The 21,653-nt window shown below is 39.2% G+C and overlaps 1 protein-coding gene across 3 annotated transcripts in view; it reads left to right on the top strand.

The window, feature by feature from the left end:
* Positions 1-21,653, top strand: part of MAPK14 (mitogen-activated protein kinase 14) — an 83,537-nt gene that overhangs the window by 14,009 nt on the left and 47,875 nt on the right. For all 3 annotated transcript variants that reach the window (XM_054491211.2, XM_054491213.2, XM_054491212.2), the window contains exons 2-3: positions 11,200-11,329; positions 17,791-17,849. In XM_054491211.2, the coding sequence (XP_054347186.1) occupies positions 11,200-11,329; positions 17,791-17,849 (189 nt within the window). The remainder of the gene's footprint in view (positions 1-11,199; positions 11,330-17,790; positions 17,850-21,653) is intronic.

The raw sequence follows: 21,653 nt of genomic DNA on the forward strand, positions 1-21,653 counted from the left end.
CAATAGGAGTGAACCAATTTACCTGAAGTTTTCAGTAACTCTAGATATTAATGCAACATAATTTTGAAAGTTTGAAATATATAGGTATAAATGTTGATGCTTACATTTTAGATTTACTGTAGTGAAGGAAATTTGCCAGTCATCCATCAGACAGTGTTAAATGCCCACCAATGTGTAAAAGAAATAGACCTAAAATATTAATACATTGTGTATATATGTATGAAGGTATTGATGTGTACAGAGAAGTGGAGACATTGTGAGTTATAGTGGTCAGTATGGTTTTATGGAGGAGAAAGGATTTGAAGATTATTTAGAAAGAGCTCTCAGCCTGCCACGGAAGATTGGTCTGCAGCTCCCACTGCTCAGGCCACTGAATGGGTAGGAGCAACCACTGACTGGTCTTAAGCTGTTCTTGCATAGGCTCTTAAGCAACATGGAAAAATGGTTGATGGAAAATAAACATTAGTTTCTAAAAAAAAAAAGAAAGATGGGTATTTGGAGAGAAGAAAAGGAAACATTTTCAGACAAGAGAAAACACAAACCAAGAGAATAGATATGAAAAGGACTGTTCTGACAGGAGGAACATCTCAGGTAGGGTGAACCCAGTTGTGGTTCTCATTCTTGTGCTTCAGACTCACTTGTGGAACTTTTAAACATACCCCTGGAAATTAAGAATGAGATCTGGAGTGGGACTTAGGCAGTTGCATTTCTAAAAAGTCTACAAATGGTTCTTTAGGTAGCAGAGAGCTGTTGGAGTTTCTTGAGTTGTGAACTGTTGAGGAAAATTGTTTTAAAATTGGTCTTGCTGGAGTGTAAAGAATGGATTAGAGGAAACAAATGTATTGCTTTGTCAAAGTCTGGTAAATTTATTTATGTGTGCCTCTGTTCATTTTGACTCCTTGGCTAGATTTCTTAGTTCCTTGAGGTCATAAACAATCAGCTTTTAAAGCTTCAGTGAAGGAATATCTTTTTTTTTTTGGCTGGGTTGGGGGACAGGGTTTTGCTCTGTCACCCGGGCTGAAGTGCAGTTACGCAGTCAATGGCTCACTGCAGCCTTGAACTCCTGAGTTCAAGCGATCTTCCTACCTCAGCCACCCAAAGTAGCTGAGACTACAGGTGTGGGCCGCCATGCCCGCCTAATTTTTTTTTTTTTTTTTTTTTTTTTAATAGACACGAGGTCTCACTACGTCATGAAGTTGCCCAGGCTGGTCTTGAACTCCTGAGCTCAAGCTGTCCTCCTGCCTCAGACTTCCAAAGTGCTAGGATTACAGGTGTGAGCCACCGCACCTAGCAAGAAACATCTTATAAAATCATTCTACTTTCATTTGGAACTTGCAGGCTCATGCCTATAATCCCAGCACTTTGGCAGGCTGAGGCAGGTGAATTACTTGAGCTCAGGAGCTCAGGATTTCTAAACCAGCCTGGGCAGCATGGTGAAACTTTGTCTCTGCCAAAAACATCAAAAAATTAGGCAGGTGTCGTGGTGCGCCTCTGTAGTAGCAGCTACTCGGGAAGCTGAGGTGGGAGGTTTGTTGGGGCCTGGGAAGTCAAAGCTGCATTGAGCCGTGATCATACCACCACAGTCTAGCCTGGGCAGCAGAGCAAGACCCTGTCTCAAAAAAAAAACTAAAAATGAAAGTAAGTTTCATTAAAAAATACTATATATGTAATTGCAGTGGTGAAATTGTTTTGTGATTAAATAAACAGTTATGTTGACATTAAAACAAGATATTTGAGAGTTAGCGAAGATATTAAAACTAATGTTTTAAATTTTGAGTTTTTAAAGTCAATCTTAAATCTCCTACTACTCTGAAGAATATATATATATAATTTTTAATTTTTCTATTTCACTAGGTTTGAAGAATATTTTTTGAGGTTCCTAAATCGAAACTTAAGTTCCAATTTTTGCATAAAGTTGCCTTTATTTTCGTGACGTTATTTCCAAAATGGCAGGACAGAGCATCCGCTTCAGAGCAACGGTGATATTTGCACATTTACTTGAATATGGAAGGAAGGAAAGCTAGGCCTCTGTAATAGAGTGTAATACGTGCAGAAAAATATTTCCAGTATGTCATTTATTAAAATTTATTCCAGGTGCTACAGGTAAAGAGAAAGTTCCAAGTTAGTGGTCTCAATTATTTAGTTATTTAGAAGGCAAGTTTTGAAGACTATTATTAATTAATCTGATTCAGTTGGAAAAAAAAGCCTGAAATTGTATGATCCAGAGAAGAGGTGTCATGTTTTTGCAAATTATTTCTTCTTACTTTATAAATATTCTTTTTTCTTTTTCTTTCTTTTTTTTTTTTTGAGATGGAGTTTCGCTCTTGTTGCCCAGGCTGGAGTACAATGGCGCAATCTCAGCTCACCACAACCTCCACCTCCTGGGTTCAAGTGATTCTCCTGCATCAGCCTCCCAAGTAGCTGAGATTATAGGCATGCACCACCACACCTGGCTAATTTTGTATTTTTGGTAGAGATGGGGTTTCTCCGTGTTGGTCATGCTGGTCGCGAATACCCAACCTCAGGTGATCTGCCCACCTCGGCCTCCCAAAGTTCTGGGATTACAGTCGTGAGCCACCATACCCGGCCCTCACTTTATAGATATTCTAATGAATTTAATGTGTTAATGAGACTTTGCTAATTCAGTGTAACTACAGATTTCAATATATTTAAATATTTCCATTAACTTCCAAAAATAAACCAAATTATATTTATCTTCTTAGAAGTCATCTATGACCATTGAAAGAAATCGTAAAATCACTTATGATCCCCACAAATTACTCAAAGACTTGCTGAGTCTTCATATTCTGTTGACGAAAACACAAATTGTTTTTTGAGGAAAATCATGGTGCAGTCATTTGTACTTTAATACTCTGTGGACATGGGCACTTGTCCAGCACCTTACCTTTCTTAAGAGGTTGTCTCCCTTTCTCTACTCAGCTAATGTTAAATTTATTGATCTGCCATTAACCTTATAACAGAAAATCTACAAGGCAGGTGCCCATCATGGAATATAAACACAAGTTCACTATATCTCTATACCTATCAAAAGCTCAGTTGACAGCCGAACATGGTGGCTCTGGCTCATGCCTGTAACCCAAACACTTTGAGAGGCTGAGGTGGGAGGATCACCTGAGGCCAGGAGTTCGAGACCAGCCTGGGCAACAAGCAAGGCCCCATCTCTACAAAAGAAAATTTTAAAAATAATAAACAAAAAGCTCATTGATAGCTCCAGTCATCTTTGGAGGATTGTCTGAAGAATATGGAGCTTATCTGTTTTTCTAAATGTACTTAAGATTTCCTCTTGGATTAAGTCTGTCAGAGAGGCCAGGTATGGTGGCTCATGCCTGTAACCCCTGTACTTATTGGGAGTCTGAGGCAGGAGGATCACTTAGCCTAGGAGTTCAAGACCAGCCTAGGGAACATAGTGGGACTCCGTGTCTACAAAAATCAAAATTATTAGCCAGGCTTGGTGGCACGTGCCTGTAGTCCTGGCTACCCAGGAGGCTAAGGTTGGAGGATTGCTTGAGGCCAGGAGGTTGAGGCTGCAGTGAGCCGTGATTACATCACTCCACTCCAGCCTGGGTGACAGAGTGAGACCTTAAAGAAAAAAAAAAAAAAATAGCAACACTGTAATATTTTGTACTCCTACCCTCTTTGCTAATAATGAACTGTATTTTGGCCTTATGACATCAGTCTATACTGATGGATGCTCTAAAAAGAAAACCGTCTGAAACCCACTATTATATTCTTTTAAAGATGTTGATTAGGACATTTTTGCCACATTATATGTCTCCTTCTTGAACATACACAGAATGAACTTTTCCCTGGTTTATTACAGGAATAATTATGCCTCTCTTCAGCTCTCCTGAGTACCTGGTTGGTTTTTATTGTATGGCTTCTGTGATTCATGTCCTAACTGATTGTGTCCTCTTTGTTAATGGCTTTAGTGAGCTTCGAGCCAAATTTGAGGCCTACCTCTAATGGGTATTTAAAAAGGACCTCTGGCCAGGCGTGGTGGCTCACGCCTGTAATCCCAGCCCTTTGGGAGGCTGAGGTGGGTGGATCATGAGATCAGGAGATTGAGACCATCCTGGCTAACACGGTGAAACCCCGTCTCTACTAAAAATACAAAAAAACTGGCCAGGCGTGGTGGCGTGCACCTGTAGTCCCAGCTGCTGGGGAGGCTGAGGCAGGAGAATGGCATGAACCCGGGAGGCGGTGCTTGCAGTGAGCCGAGATCACGCCACTGCACGCCAGCCTGGGTGACAGAGCAAGACTCCGTCTCAAAAAAAAAAAGAAAGGACCTCATGATATATGCTAACCTCAACTGTACAGACTTTCTTATTTTCCCTTAATCACTTACCATTTTGTCAGGTTTTATATATATAATTCCAGTCTGCTTTAAATCCATTGTGAATAAAGGAAGGTATACATCAATAAATTTAGAAGTTAAACAGAATTATATTAGGATATATGAAGAATCTAGTAACCGAGATTTTCTATGTGTGTGTGACACAAGGGGAGGCAAGTATGAATGTGTAACAAAACATTGAAGTTTATTTAATGATTATCCTTGTGTGTTATATACTGGATTCACAGTCAGCAGTAGATGAGTGACAGTGACATCCTAATATTGTAATAACTGCTTCTAATTTTTGTATTTCAGTTATTTTTTACTATACCAATGATTTTATAGAATGTGAATTAATTTGATAATTTTGGAAAAGTTCCTGTAAATTCACAATTGGGGAAAAAACTTGTTAAACAGTGTGTCCTGAATTTTAGTTTGGAGAACCTGTTTATCATAAAGATAATTTCATTTTATAATGCTGTTCATGAAAACAAGGTTTTACTTGTAGCTCTACTTTTACAAGTGTGATTGAGAGGCGTATTTGAGCTTTGCCATGGACCAAGCTCCTTGCCAAACCCACTATAAAGGTTATTACATTTAATCCTAACATATCCTACAGATGAAATATAAACATAATTCTCATTTTATGAAAGAATTTAATTAACATCCTCAAGATTATATAGCTATTAAGTGGCAGAACTGGAATTAAAATCCAGATAGTCTAATTCCAAAGTCCCAGCTCTTATTTAATCACTCTGTTGGAGTATTATAAACATGTAATAATAAATTGTGATTGTTGGGGTCTATAGGGTGCTGATTAATTCTAGCCTGCCTTTTCCTGAATAGATTCAGGAGTCAAATAGAGATAAAAATATTTACTTTATTAGTAAAGCTGGCATACAGAGTGCCTTGGATGGGCAACTCAGGTGGGCTTCTTATTTCTTCCCTAGTTAATTGAACTTGCACACTTAATCAGTCAGATCAGCTAGAAAACTGCTGCTGTTCCTTGCTCCCCAGCAGGCTTACCAGTGGAGGAGAGAAGAAAGTGCTCAGCTTGCAGGTAGAAGGCAAGCTCTGAGGTGGGAAGTTGAAGAAGCTGGGTCCCACAGGGGCAATGGCCATTTTTCCAGTCTCACCAGAGCTAATTTAGATAACTGGGTTTAGAGATGAGTACACATTTACTTGCTGCTTTTGAGAGGGAAGAAGTTACAAATTTATGGGTTTGTAGGAGCAACGGGAGTGGAAAAGAAGAGAACCACCACCCTCTTTTACGTGAGATAAGGAAGGAGTCAGTGAGGGTGTTGTGACAGAGTAATTGCTTCTTAGAGGTCCCTAACAGGTTCCTGAGCAGGTGACTATTTAAACCAATACTTGAAGGATAAGGATTTAGCTATGGGGTGGGATGGGGGCGGAGGAGAAGAAAATCCTAGGAACCAGGAGCAGCCTGTCTGAATAGTTAAAAGAACTGAAAGGAGCTAGCAGAACATAGCAGCTGAGAGAGAGGGAAAGAGTAACACAGGAACAGGTGGAATAATCAGTGGTGACCACATCACCTGGGCCTTGTAGGCCATCATGAGAAATTTGCATTTTACTCTGTATGCCAAGGAGATTTCTTGAATGGTTTGAAGGAGGGGAGTGGTGTGATCTAATTTGTACTTTTATTGCTATTTTTTATTTTTCATTTTTGAGACAGAGTCTCACTGTATCTTCCAGGCTAGAGTGCAGTGGTGCCATCATGGCGCACCACAACAAGGTTGAGCAGCCTCAACCTTCCTGGGCTCAAGCAATCCTCCTGCCTCAGCCTCCCAAGTAGCTGGGCATGGTGGCCCATGTGTGACTAATTTTTTTTTTTTTTTTTGAGATGGAGTTTTGCTCTTGTTGCCCAGGCTGGAGTGCAATGGCATGATCTCAGCTCACTGCAACCTCCACCTCCCTGGTTCAAGCAATTCTCCTGCCTCAGCCTCCCGAGTAGCTGGGATTACAGGCGCCTGCCACCACACCCAGCTAATTTTTTAATATGTATTTTTAGTAGAGACGAGGTTTCACCGTGTTGGCCAGTCTGGTCTCAAACTCCTAACCTCAGCCTCCCAAAGTGCTGGGATTACAGGCGTGAGCCACTGCGCCTGGCTGCCTGACTAATTTTTAATTTATTTATTATTATTTTTTTGAGACAGAGTCTCACTCTGTTGCTCAGGCTTGAGTGCAGTGATGCAGTCTCGGCTCAGTGCAACCTCCACCTCCTGGATTCAAGTGATCCTCCCACCTCAGACTCTCAAGTAGCTGGGGTTACAAGTGTGTGCCACCAGACCCCACTAATTTTTATATTTTTTTAGTAGAGACGGGTTTCACCATGTTGGCCAGGCTGGTCTTGAACTCCTGACCTCAAGTGATCCACCCACGTTGGCCTCACAGAGTGCTGGGATTACAGACGTGAGTCACTGCACTCAACCAATTTTTTATTTTTTGCAGAGACAGGATCTTGCTATGTTGCTCAGGCTGATCTCAAACTTCTGGGCTCAAGCAGTCCTCCTGCCCTGGCCTCCCAAAGTGCTAGGATTACAGGCTTGAGCCATTGTGCCTGGCATAATTTGTATTTTTAAAAGACTATTGGATGCATTTGGAAAGCATATTAGAAGGAGGTAGGCCAGTGACATGGACTAATATGATATTGGTGAAATGAAGAGCAGTTGACTTTGAGATGTCTTTTGGAGGTGAAAACCATGAGACTTGCCAATAAATTTGAATGGGGACTGAGGAAAGGGAGAAATCAAGGATGACAATCAAATGTCTAGCTCGAGCAACTGGATGAACAGTCCATTTATTGAGATAACAGAGCCATGGAGAAGAATAGTTCTGGGTGTTTTGAACTTGCTACACTTCAGGTGCTTATGTGTCTTTCTTATGGAGACATCAGCGCTCAGAGAAGAGATTTCAGTGAGAGACATAAATTTGGGAGTTTTCAATATATAGATGGCATTTAATTTAAAGTCATGAGCATAGATGAGATTATCTAGAAAGAGAATGTGGGAGAGAGAAGAGGGCCCAGTACCAAGTCCTGAAGAACTCCAGCATACAGAGTTTGAATAGAAGAAGCACATGCAGTGGAAACAGAGATGGAGCTGCCAGAGGGGTGATAGAAAACCAATGGAAGTGTTGATATAGACTCCAGTATGGACAGTATTTAGAGAAAGTGGTGACTATGTCAATTACTAATCTTAGAAAAGTGGATTTGATAGCAGAGGTCATTAATGACCTTGAGAAGAGCAGTTTCAGTGGAATGGATTGAGGAAAGAATGGAATTGAAATGCGTCAGTTGTGTAGATGTGTGCTTCTCACACCTTGAGAGGTATATTAATCATCTGGAAATCTTGTCAAAATGTAAATTCTATTTTAGGGCCCAAGATCTCCTTTCCTTTCCTTTTCCTTTCTTTTCTTTTTTCCTTTCCTGTTGTCTGCAGAGATCCTGCGTTTTCTAATGAGCTCCCAGATAACGACAATGCTGCCAGTCCATGGAGCACACTTTGAGTAGCAAAGGTATAAATTAGTGGTTCTCAAACTGTAATATGTATTAGAATAACATGAAGGGCGTGATAAAATACAGATTATTAGACCCACTTCAAAGTTTCTTATTCCGTTAACTCTGGGATGGTACCTGAGAATTTTCATTTCTTATAAATTCCCAGGTGAAACTGATGCTGCTGATCTGGGAACCTCTGGTGTAGGTGATTTTTTTGGAGAATTTTAACTGTGATGGAGAACTGTCAAGGGAAGTCTTTTGTTTGTTGGTTGAAGGTGGTGAACAAGTAGAGCAAATTTATGCTGATGAGAATGGTCCAGTAGATAGGGAGACACTGATGATGCAGGAGAGAAGAGGAATGAAGAAGTGAAATCCTTGAGAAGATGAGGGGGGTGGCTCCAAAGCATGTATTGTGGTCTTGAGTTTTGATAAGAAGGGGCATATTCTTAGTTATAGCAAGAGGGAAGGTGGAGACGATGGGTTTATAGATTTGGGGCTAAGCAAATGGAGCTCCCCTCTTGATGGTTTCTGCTTTCTCAGTGAAGGCAAGGCACCCTCTCCTTGAGGGAAGACGGTGAGTTGGAGATTTGAGAGAGAACATGTCAAACATGTCAAACAATCATTTTCGAGTAGGAAAATGAACTTACTAGAAGAAAATGGCTTTATTGAGAGCCTCTTTGAGATTAAGGTCAGAAACTGAGAATGAAAATCTGATTCTGCAGTCTTTCTTGTTCAACCTCAGTTAGTTCCTTGGATTCAGTCATGGAGAATTAAGTGGTTGAGATTACCCAAGGTTAGACTTTATCCAGGTGAGTACATCAGAGAGACAGAGAGAGAGAGAGAGAGAGAGAGAGAGAGAGGGAGAGAAGTGCAAGGGAGTGATTATAATCATGGAACAGGAAGGGAGATGAAGACAGAAGAGGGCTGAAGGATAGAAACAATTAATGACGATGAGGTTAACAGATTGTTGTAGTCAGGCTACAAGTAAACTAGAGGTAACTAGGTTTGTGATGAAAAGCAAATGCTGCTGGCATTCAAAATTGTGTAGGTGGGGCAGTTTTTGGTAGGAATAAAGGTCCTAGAGTGTGACCATGAAGATGGCTGGGTGTGGTGGAGTTTCCTAGAGAGGTCAGGAAACAGGATGTTGGGTGTGCCGTTCACCTGGATGTTGAAGTTGCCAAGAATGATGACAGAAGTTGGGAGTGTAGAGAGATCTTCTGGATAGAAACTAACTTTTCAATGAATGATGGAAAATTTCAGGTCAGTGGATACCAGCAGCAGAGAGGGATAGTTTATCAGGGTTGTGAGCAGGAGGTATTTTATAAAACAAACGGAAAGTAATGGTCCTGAAGTGGTAATGGGTGCCAAGGAAGACTCCTACCGACCTGCTAGCCAGGAGGTATCTGGGCTATTAGAGAATGCTTTCTAATGGCAGGGCTATAAGAGAAGCAGTGTCTTCTAGAAATGGCCTAGTTTCAGAGATGGAGGGGAGGTTCAGAAAAGAGGTTGAAGATTTATAGGAGTTTATCACAAATTGGGATTTGAAGATTGAGGGTATGGCATAAAAGTTTGGGAGTGAAAGGAAGGGAACTGGAGTAGGTACAGAGTTGTAAAAGCAAGTTTGGCAGGCAGAGAGTTTGGTGATAATAGATGACCAGAAAGTCTTGGATACATATTAGAGACCGAGACAAACTGGAGGATGAGGCATAATGGAACTGGCCCAGACAATTTCTGTTATTACAATTTTTTTTTTTTTTTGAGACAGAGTTTCAATTTTGTTGCCAGGCTGGAGTGCAATGGTGCAATCTCAGCTCACTGCAGCCTCCGCCTCCTGGGATCAAGCGATTCTCTTGCCTCAGCCTCCCGAGTAGCTGGGATTACAGGCACCCGCCACTGCTCCTGACTAATTTTGTATTTTTAGTACAGACGGGCTTTCACCATCTTGGTCAGACTGGTCTCTAGCTCCTGACCTCGTGATCCTCCCGCCTCGGCCTCCCAAGGTGCTAGATTACAGGCGTGAGCCACCATGCCCGGCGATGATTTCTAAAAATAATTAAAATACACATCGCATTTTTGCTATAGATGTCCTCCATGATCTAGCTGCTGCCTGCATCTCTTACGTCATCCCTTCCTACTCTCCCCTTGCTCCCTGTGCTCCACCCACGCAGCCCTTCTGTCTTTCTGTCACTCACTCCAGCATCCCATACTTTTCCTACCTCTATTTCTTTTTTCATTTGTTTGCACTTGCTCTTCTGAGAGATAGCAGAGTCAAGTGGTCAGTAGCATAAGCTCTGGATCCAGACTCCCTGCTCTGCCACTTTTAAGCTTTGTGACCATGGTCAAGTTACCTAACCTGTCTGTGCTTCAGTTTCTTATTTGTAAGTGGGAGAATGATAATAATATTTATTTCATAGGGGATTCGGGGAAATACAAAAGCTGAATTGAGACAAATAAATGTAAAGGGCTTAGAACAATTTCTTGTATGTGTGGGTAAAGACTCAATAAACATTAATATTATTATTATTTCTTCTGCTTGAAGCTCTTTTTCTTATATATTTATGTAGGGAATTTAATCATTACATTGTTTCCTTCTCAGCTCAGATGTGATTCCTCAGCCATCCTAGCTAAAGTGGTATAACTCCACTGGCTTTCTGTCACTCTATCCCATTACCATTTTATTTAGTCATAGTATTTTCATCACTACTTGAAATTATTTTATTATTCTGTTCTGCTTTTCACCCATTCCCTGAAGGTGCCAAGTACTTTGTAGGTGCTCAAGAAATATTTGTGGCAATTTATTGTCCTGAAAACACGGTTTCCTGGGCCTCGACTCTGATCAGGCAGCATATGTGGCAAGGTGACGACAGTGAGGCCTAGGCAGGGAAGACAGAATTCAACTGTTTATTAATCTGTTGGCTCATCTAGATCAGGCAGCTGCCAGTTTTTGTAAATTTTATTAGAACACAGCCACACCCGTTTTAAAACTTACTTTCTGGCTGCTTTCCTGCTACAACCACAGAGTTGAGTAGTTGTGACAGAGGTCTTAGGGCTTGCAAAGTTGAAAATATTACTGTCTGGCCCTTCATTGAAAAAAATTTGCTGACTCCTGATTTAGATACATAGAAAAGACAAGGAGAAAACACCAAAAATAATAACAGAAGCTTTATTTGGATAATGGGATAATAGGTCATTTTGCTTTTTATCTTTATGCTTTTTTTTTTTGTATTTCGTTATGGACCCTTTAATTTGGAAATAGCCTTATAAATACCCCAAAGTAGTACTTAGAACACCTTTTTAATGGTGGGTTTTTTCCCTTTTTTCTCCTTAGTGCTGCTTTTGACACAAAAACGGGGTTACGTGTGGCAGTGAAGAAGCTCTCCAGACCATTTCAGTCCATCATTCATGCCAAAAGAACCTACAGAGAACTGCGGTTACTTAAACATATGAAACATGAAAATGTAAGTTATTCATTCAAGGAAGAATACATTTTGATCTTGAATAGACTGGGGGAAAATGTTTTAATTACTGCAGACGGAAATACGTTGGAGTGCATCAAACATTGGTCCCTGCTTCTTGTCCTGGGGTGTTAGTGGCCACTTGGTTATGTCAGGTCAAAGACTTGGAATGAAAGTGATGCATCTTCCTGGAGTTTTAGTTTTACTCAAAGATTTTTAGAGGAGAAAGAACTCTTTAAAATTTTAAAATGAAAAGATATGTTATGAAATACAACACAAAATTCACAAGAATTTTTAAGAGAAAATATTAAAAAGAAGTTATGTATTCTTTGTCTGGTTTTCCTAAGGCTGTATTATGAGAATATGGGAGTCTGTGGCTATTAAAAGACAAAATAGCCACAGACTCCCATATTCTCATAATATAGTCTTAATATTTTTAAGTGGAAAAATCTGAGAAAGAGTGCCTTAGGCTCACTGAAAGTCCTATCAAAGATGGCTATTATTTTATATATTTGTTAATAATTTTTCTTTTTTTCCAGATTCATGTATTTTAATAAATATGTCAGAGGCATTGTTTAAGTTAAATATAACTTTTTCTTTTTTACCAATTTGTTAATTCAGTTGCCATTCTGCAAAGATGCTTACAAATTCTAATACGGTAAATAAGTGGATATAATTGGAATATTAACTGAAAGTGAAAAGACAGTTGACTGAAGACACTTATTTTACTGAATTTCAAAATCAAGTTATGAATTTCTGTGACTGCTATATGAAGGGTACTGTGAAGTTTGTAGCATTGTGGAAACAATGGCCATAGAGATTTCAAAGTCCTCTGGCTGTACTGCTTGATACCGTGTGGAAGAAAATTCAAAATCTGTGAATTTATTATTTGACTATTTAGACTGTTTTAGTAATTTAACTTCTTCATAGCGAGAAAAAAGTCACAGATAAGTGACTCTTCATTAGCATACACTTGTTTCATTAGTGCAAGTTTCTTCTAAATTGAGAACATTAAGACTTAAATTTGTAATTGGATTATGGATGCCATTATAATCACAGCTGCTGCTTTTTATTTTCACATTTTATTTTGATTGTATGCTATTGAGGAAATCCTATTTCTACAGACAACTTCTATTCCTGAGTATAATTTCACTTAAGTAGCTATGTGCAAACCAGAGTTTTACGAATGTTCAGTGTGGGGCTGCAGCCTTCCTAATCAGTGACATGTTTACAAGAAGTTGAGATATGCGGAAAAAGCTGGCAGCAGAAACTTTATTCCTAGCTCTGCATAAAATCACGGTGGCCTGGCAGCTTTAAGGGATGTGTTTGCGTTTGATTTTTAACACACTTAAGTGTGTATGCTGTTTTTCATTACACGTTATTATATGTGACAGAGACAGTGTCACAGCTTTGCAAGTATAAAGGATATTTTGAAAGTGAAATGCAAGCCAAACATTTATGGAACCCCAGAGCACCTTTGGGAGCCCCTAGGATTCTGTTGATGTGGCTATGCTAATTTAAGAACATCTGGTTTAGGAGATTATCAGTGCTACACTGATTGTTTTGCTTTTTCTCATAAATATGTTAAACCAATGTTTAGGGATTGTGGTATTTGAAAAATAGGATTTTAATTTCCATACATTGTTTTATAAGTGGCTTGCTTACTAGCAGTCTTTTTTTTAATATAAAGATATTTAAGTTCTAACAGTAGATGGTCACCTAGATATCAGTGATTTGTTATTTAAACAAAATAAGGCACATGGCTGAATGTCTCATAGTTCTCTATTCCATTGGCGAATGTTTGAAGCCAAAAGACTGGACTCAATGTAGAAAATTTCCTGCATTTTAGCCTATTTTAAAAAACATTTGTTAGGTGCTTATAATGTCAAAGTAGTTTTACCCAATAAAGAACCAAAACTTCCAGTAAGTTTAATTGAGGGTTTTCAGAGAAATTCGTCTCGTTTACCCTCCTCTTCTTTTTTAAAAAATTACTGTTTTGGGTCACCATCCAATTTTTATAGCAGCCAAACTTCCACAGGCAGCAGCAACAGGCGCTTAAAACTTGTGAACATTTTAAGTGTTGGTAACAAATATAATTTTCAGGTGCCAGAGGGCACGTGATCTTTTACACAGAAATGCCTCTGACCCACTATCGGTAGTTCATCTTGAATTGTCTCTTCTGTTAGTGATCATGAATAATAGATAAACATTTATTAGGTGAGTGACTGAAGCTAGGGGATGTCCTCTGTGACTGTGAGAGTTTCTCTCTGAACAAAGTTAGTTGGACCATTCCTGATTAAACTTCTGACCTTGATCTCATTAACACCTGCTCTAAGGAAAGATTAAAGGGAGGCAGCCTTCCAGCTGCATCCTTTGCTGTCTGGGCAGACACTACAGAGATGGCCCATATATGGGCCTAGAGATCTGTACATTTTAGAATTTAAAAATGATCAAGGAAATCCTTTTGTAAATTTTATTTGGGAGCCTTAGATTTAACCTTACCATTGTAGACCAAGAGATTGTTTTGGTGTGCTTTTGTTAAATATGCTAAATATTGTCTTTGGATACTGAGTTAAAGTATTTTTTTTGGATGTATGCTAATTTAATAAAAATATGACATATTTTCCAGGCTTTGGACCATGATGGGATAATCATTAGAGATATTTGCTGCTTATTTGTATTATGAATGTCTTTTCTAAAAATTTGATTCCTGGGTTACTTTGAGGTGACTGAAGTCATGTAACAGCAGAAGGAGTTAAGGAAATAGACTAAAATATGACTTGATTTAGAAGGGAATTTCCATTTAAGAAATGAGAAATGGCTGGGCGCAGTGGCTCATGCCTGTAATCCTAGCACTTTGGGAGGCCAAGGTGGGTGGATTGCTTGAACCCAGAAGTTTGAGACCAGCCTGGACAACATGGCAAAAACCAATCTCTATTGTTATATTAAAAAAAAAAAAGAAATGAGAAATGAATAGATTCCTAAAATATTTTCCAGATCTATTTTAATGCTGAGAAGCTTTTGATTTACAGTATTTTCCTTATGATTAATATTTCATAAATATGACTAATGGAGTGAGGGATATTTTGTAAAAACCCATCAAAAATTTAAGTACTTTGATTTAACATGGGTAGTTTTAATCTCAAAATTGTTATTTTTGGTGTGCTTATGTTAAACACATTAAATATTGTAAATATTACCCTTTTTAGGAAATTAAAATTTGGTAGGGTATTTACTAGTTGGCTTTTCTCTATTTTTTTTTCAGGTTACTTCATTTTTCTTCTTGCAGTCATGCTTTTTAATCGTTTGAATAGTTGAGCTTTATGTCTCATATTCTGTTAATGGAAGTAGCTGCTTCAGATAGTTTGCTTAGGTATATTGTATTTTGTAATTCTCTATTCAACTGTGTGGGCTGTGGTCACCACTTATTTTGATGATCCACAGTGGGTCAGTCCTTTGTACTAGGCACCTTCAGATACATTGTCTGCTCAGTCTTGCTGTCAGAACTGTGAAAATAAGCAATGATGTCCTCATGTTTTTCATATGAGGAAAATGGGACTCAGAGAAGATACCAAATGTATTTGCCAATTATTATTTACATAACAGCCATTCATTGAACTCCTGCTGAATGCCAGCCTCCATTCCAAGTGCCAAGGTTATTGGAATGAAGAAATTATAAGCTCTTGGACCCAAGAAATCACAAACTGATACTGGGGTTCAAACTTATAGCTGCTTGGTTCCAAAATGTCTGTTGTGTTTTCAGTTTGAAATTGGAGTTTTTATTTGAAAATAGTTTTGACTCTTGTCTTTGAGGTAACTCTTGCATGTGTAAATCAGATCTCTAGTGATTTAGTTTTATTTCCATAGGAGGATGATTTTCACAATCACAATGGAAACAGTGTAAAACAATAAATAGTTTTAAACTTTTCTATTATATTGAGGAGATGGGCATCTCAGATGACAAGAATCATTGATTAGAAAATATTGGAACAGGTGAATAAAGTTAGCTTCTAGACCTCAGTTACTTAAGTAGAAGTGGGTATAAGGGAGAGTGATTAAAAGACCAGAGGTCTTAAGCCAGGAGTATACCAAACTCAAGGGAAACGATTATGGTTTAGATGGAGAAGGTAAAAGGAAATGGATTGGACTTAAATTTAAAGCACTATTATGAATGAGGTCACAGGTACTCTATTGGGAGGCATGTAAGTTGGCCTTACCTCTATGGAGGACAGTTTGACAATATTAAGATCCTTAAATATATTGGTGTCCTTTGATTCTGTAATTCTGTTTCTTGAAATTTGTTTCCTGGAAGAAAATATGAGATGTGCAAAATACATATATTTTTCTTGCAGTATTCCTTAAATGTCTAGAGATAGGAAATTGGTTAAGTTATGGTATACACAAATGATAGATATGCTGTATACAAATATTTAAATATTAAGTAAAAAGGCAGGATATAAAACCATGCATGGTGTAACCCCAATTTAATTTATGTACATCAGAAAATCAAAGGAAATATATCTCAAAATGTTAATGATAGTTATAATGGGTGGTACAATTATGGGTAATTTTGGTTTTCTTATATACTGTTGTCTGGGTAAGATCTGAAAGTGACTCTAGTTCCTTTGGAACAATTTTCAAGGACTTGAAACCTATTCTTGAATTCCAAGTATGTGTCCCACCACCTCCTTTTCAGGTTCAGACTGTAAAATTAAAGTTGCTTTTAAAAAGTGATATTTGGAGTCGGTTGGGGTGGTGCATGCCTGTAATCCCAGCTACTCGGAAGGCTGAGGCAGGAGAATCGCTTATACCCGGGAGGCAGAGGTTACAGTGAGCTGAGATTGTGCCATGCACTCCAGCCTGGGCAACAGGAGCGAAACTCTGTCTCAAAGAAAAAAAAAAAAGTCTGCTATTTGGATGAGTGGAGTAACATCCTAATTAGAAGATCTTTTTCATGATAATGTTTTGAGTGTTAACATATCTTACTTCTAGAGCTTTGTGTTTAAGTTGGCAGTTTAGAACAGTGTGCTAGTGAGGCCACAGTCTTGCTTCATAACCAGATACTCTAAAATATGGCTGGGTGTATTACAAATGAATTATATATTTCTTATTTGCTTTGTCAATGCCTAACTTTGTAGAAATGAACAGCCTGGGTTTTAAGGAAAATAGATGGGAGGTAGGGGTTGGAGGGTGCTGTATGTGGATAAATCAGTATAAATTAATGATCAGAAAAACTGCTCAAAGACCATGGGTTATTGAGTATTAAGTAGCTCTTTGCTTTATCCCTGTGTAAAGATAGACTTTTTTTTTTCATTTTTAAATTGTCTGATTTAAATACCCTATACATTAAGACTTTGTGAGAATAATACCAAGAATATACTGAGAATATTTTGAGACTTTAAAAATGTCAGTTTTGAAGGATATACCGTTAAGATGGAAATTTTTCGTGGAATACATTTTGAAAAAACACAATATTATGGTAACAACCATGGACGTGTGACCTTTTTCCCCCTGTTGGATTAATTCATTAGACCATTAGTACATATGTAAGGCAAGGACCCTAAATCTTTTTGCCTTCTGATAAACTACTGACTACATATGATTAAATTCTAAAGAGATGAAGATTTTTAATGGTAAAGTGGGTTAATATGAGAATTGATGTTAACAAGTAGAAAACAAAAGCATAATTTGGGTAGAAAATTAGTTGGAGTTATTAAGTATATGATATGATGTTATGGAACTGAGGTAGCTGGTTTTGAATTAGTTCCTATTAAAATGATTGAGACCTGGCTGGCTGTGGTGGCTCACTGCTGTAATGCCAGCACTTTGGGATGCTGAAGTGGGAGGATTGCTTGAGGCCAGAAGTTCAAGACCAGCCTGGGCAATCTAGTGAGACACATCTGTACAAAAAAAGAAAAATTAGCTAGGCATGGTGGTGGCACATGCTTATAGTCCCAGCTACTTGGGAGGCTGAGACAGGATTGCTTGAGCTGCAGTGAACTGTGATGGTGTCACTGTACTCTCTAGCTTTAGTGTCAAGAGTGAAATCCTGATTCTTTTTTTTTTTTTTTTTTTTTTTTGAGACAGAGTCTAGCTCTGCATCTGCACTCTCCCAGGCTGGAGTGCAGTGGCGCAGTCTCGGCTCACTGCAACCTCCACCTCTCAGGTTCAAGCAGTTCTGCCTCAGCCTCCCGAGTAGCTGGGATTACAGGCGCCTGCCACCACGCCTGGCTAATGTTTGTATTTTTAGTAGAGACAGGGTTTTACCATGTTGGCCAGGCTGGTCTCGAACTCCTGACTTCAGGTGATCCACGCGCCTTGGCCTCCCAAAGTGTTGGGATTACAGGTGTGAGCCACTGCTGCCGGCCTAGACCCTGACTCTTTAAAAAAAAAGATTAAGACCTGATGGGTACTATACTCAGTTTAATATTTATTTACTTTTTAATTTTTATGTTTTCTTACAGGTGATTGGTCTGTTGGATGTTTTTACACCTGCAAGGTCTCTGGAGGAATTCAGTGATGTGTGAGTAAATTTTTTGCATTTGCCTTCCTGGTCTACAGAATGAAGACTAGTAGCCCATTTCTATTCCCGAACCATTTAGCAACATATAGACTTCAAAAAATTCTTTATTCCTATCATGCACCTCTTTTTGGGTGTAGGGATGGATACCAGAAGATGTATGTTATGGGTGATGCATGTTAGTATTTGCATCATTTCAGGCACATTGTACCCCATTGAAGAGTCAGTCTTGAATTCTTACAAAAATTCCATGGAGAAAGGAGTGGAGAGAGTTTTGACTATGGATTTTCTTTTCAAAGTGTTTATCCCAGGTTTGGTTTTTTTTGTTGTTGTTGTTGTTTTTGTTTTAAAAGACACGGGGTCTTGTGATATTGCCCAGGCTGGACTCAAGCTCCTGGGCTGTAGTGGTCCTCCCACCTCAGCCTCCTGAGGAGCTGGAACTACAGGCACATGCTACCATGCCTGGCCGATCCCAACTTTTAAAGGTGCTCTTCAAGAAGTGTAATGGATCCCCAGCCATATAGACTCCCTCCTCTTTTATCGTCCATGCATGTGGGAGATGATACTAGAACTACATGCTGATCCTTGAAGTATCAGATTTCTACATTGGGATAAGGGGCAGACTCTACCTGTTGAGAAAGGCTTCTTCTCCCAGCTTTGTAACCACCTCTATTGTTTTAGCCTGGGATCCCCCTAGAAAGCAGAGCCTGGGATTCTCAGGAACCAGTAGTGGGGGGCTAGAGAAAATGAAACAGGGAAGGAGAGAAAGCTTCTATGAGTATATGTTGAGTTGGTCACCACTATGGACAACTGGGCTGAAAACTGCCAAGATCTAAGAAACTGTACGTAATGCACCTCAGATGGGGATCATTAATACACTGGCTCCTGACCCCATTGGCAAGGGTTGCCACATATGTCATTTGTGCCTTCACATGCCCAAGTTGCACATTGGTGGGCATAAGACAGATTCCAGCAAGTGTTCCCATGTATGTGTGAGCTCTCTACTGTAGTAGCTTTTCTAGTATCTGAGTTGACACAGCTCTCCCTGCCCCCAGTTCACAGATACACTATACCATGAAAGAGAAAAAAAACCTTAAACACAGTTATACTTTTGGTCACATTGAAATTTTGGCATTCCTAAATGGAAAGGGTTACTATTATGAAAGCCAAAACAACTGAAGATCATGACTTCTCTTCCTTAACCACCATTCCCCCATTGACCCTAGGGCTGAACCTAACCAGTTTCTCCTCACCCTTATCCTGGTTTCAGTTTCTCCCATTCTTGTCCTGGGCTGATCGCAAACACCATTTACTCCTTTCCCACAGAACACAGAGGGGATATGTTTGAACTTCTATGTTCTGTCTAAGGAAAGGGAGAAAGAAATAAAGAAGATGAAATGGAAAGGGAAGGAGGAAAGGTGGCAAAAACATTTCTCCACCATTTGAATTTAGTTGGAACAGTGTATGGCTGAGAGTAGAAGTTAGGAGAGGAGAATTTGGTCCACCTACAAGATCTCCTTGGCTACATTAACCTTGATCCTGCTAATGAAAGTTTAAGAAACAAAGGAAAAAAATAGCCAATAACTAAGAAAAATTGTTCTTCTCGCAGCCCTGCTTGATACAACAATATGGAGGTTTCCAGAGATTACTGGATGTTACCCAAGGGCATGTATATTACAGTTTGTTGAGCCCTACTGTATGCTATAGTTGGAAAAGGGAATGTTGCAGAATGATGGTTTTTAAAAATAGTTCTCCTAAATGTGGAAGAAATGCTGAAGTAATGTGTTTGTGAATTACTTTGGAAAACATTTGAGTTAGATCTGAGCTGTATCCCAGAATTTTAGGTATACTAAGAATGGATTTATATAACAAAGGAAATGATTTGCTGACTTGTGCAAAGTGCAAAATGCTGTATTTTGGCCTAATTGGGCATTCTGGAACCGGATTAAGAACCTATTTTTCCTATGTGAAAAGACCTTAATTAAGGCCAGTGTCTATTTAGAAGGTTAAGTGTTACTGATAGTAGTGCCTTTGTTTGGCTCCTTCATCCATGTAAGGACCCAGCAACTACAAATCTACCTTTGAACTAAGGTTTCATTCATTCATTCAACCATTCATTCATTCATTTATTCAACAAATACTATGGCTGTTGAGCAGAAATCTGTTCTTTCTGTTTAACTCTAGCTGGATTCTGTTTTTTATAAACAATAACTGAGTTTACCTCTTGGAAGCAAATCTCATTACTACTTGTTGACTACTTACTGAATGCAGAACACTGAGCAGAGTGTTGGCATAGGCTCAGAATAATCAGAAATAGTCGCCCTTCCTTTTGGTGAAAGTGTCTGGTTGGGGGAAACAAATTCAAAGCACTTTTGTATCCAAGCTACCATTTGGCCATATGACCTTGGACAAGTCACTTTACCACTGTAGGCCCAGTCATTTCCCTGTAAAATGATGAGAATTGAGGTCATTGACTTCTGAAGTGTTTTAAATTACAGAAAGTCTCTGAAAATAGAATGAACTTGTTTGCCCTTAGAAAAATATTCCATTGTTTACTCTTTATTGTGATGTTCATATCACTGAAAAAATCACTGTAGTTCATGACTATAGTTATTTCAGTGTTTTCTTTTTTTTTTTTTTTTTTTTTTTTTTGAGACAGGGTCTTGCCCTGTTGTCACCCAGGTTGGAGTGCAGTGGCAAGATCTCGGCTCACTGCTACCTCTGCCTCCCAGCTCATGCAACCCTCCCACCTCAGTCCCCCAAGTAGCTGGGACTGCAGGAATGGGCCACCACGTCCAGCTAATTTTTGTATTTTTGGTAGAGACGGGGTTTTGCCATGTTGCCTAGGCTGGTCTCAAACTCCTGAGCTCAGGTGGTCGCCCTCCTAGGCCACTCAAAGTGCTGGGATTACAGACATGAGCCGCCAAGCCCAGCCATTTCAGTGTTTTCTAAAGTTATTTTGGGATATGCATAAGAAACTAAACATCTTCACCTACAATTGCAGGGTTTGCAAATTTAAATACCTTCAGGGTCACACAAAGAACATAAATGAGGTTAAGTGTTACACAATTGGGAGTGGTGGGGTCTGTGGCAAAATACATCTGCACCTCCTAAGAGTATTCAAATTCACATTGAAACAAAACAAGTAAACAAACGAAAACCTACACTTCTGGCCAAACCAGACATAATTTAGGCTAGAGGGGTTCTACAAGCTACCTGTTTAGAACAGGCTATAATTTGAACACAAATTTTTAAATGCTAATTAGCAAAATCTCTAATTACTTTCAGATTTACAGTTGTTTTTTTTCTTTTTCTTTTTTTTTTTTTTTGAGGCGGAGTCTCGCTCTGTCACCCAGGCTGGAGTGCAGTGGCACGATCTTAGCTCACTGCACCCTCCACCTCCCAGGTTCAAGCGGTTCTCCTACCTCAGCCTCACAAGTAGCTGGGATTACAGGCGCACATCACCACGCCTGGTTAATTTTTGTATTTTTAGTAGAGGTGGGATTTCACTGTGTTGGCCAGACTGGTCATGAACGCTTGACCTCAAGTGATCCGCCCACCTCAGCCTCCCAAAGTGCTAGGATTATAGGTGTAAGCCACCGCACCTGGCCTACAGTTGACTTTTAATCATGTGGTACGTGTATTTGTGCCTTTATGTTTCAGTTAGCACTTTTAATTTATATACAGTCATGCATCAGTTAATGACTGGGATGTGTTCTGAGAAATATGTCATTAGGTGATTTTGTCATTGTGCAGACATCATAGAGTATACTTCCACAAACCTATATGGTATAATCTACACATCTA

The sequence above is a fragment of the Pongo pygmaeus genome, chromosome 5, assembly GCF_028885625.2.
Source record: "Pongo pygmaeus isolate AG05252 chromosome 5, NHGRI_mPonPyg2-v2.0_pri, whole genome shotgun sequence".
In the NCBI taxonomy this organism is placed as follows: domain Eukaryota; kingdom Metazoa; phylum Chordata; class Mammalia; order Primates; family Hominidae; genus Pongo; species Pongo pygmaeus.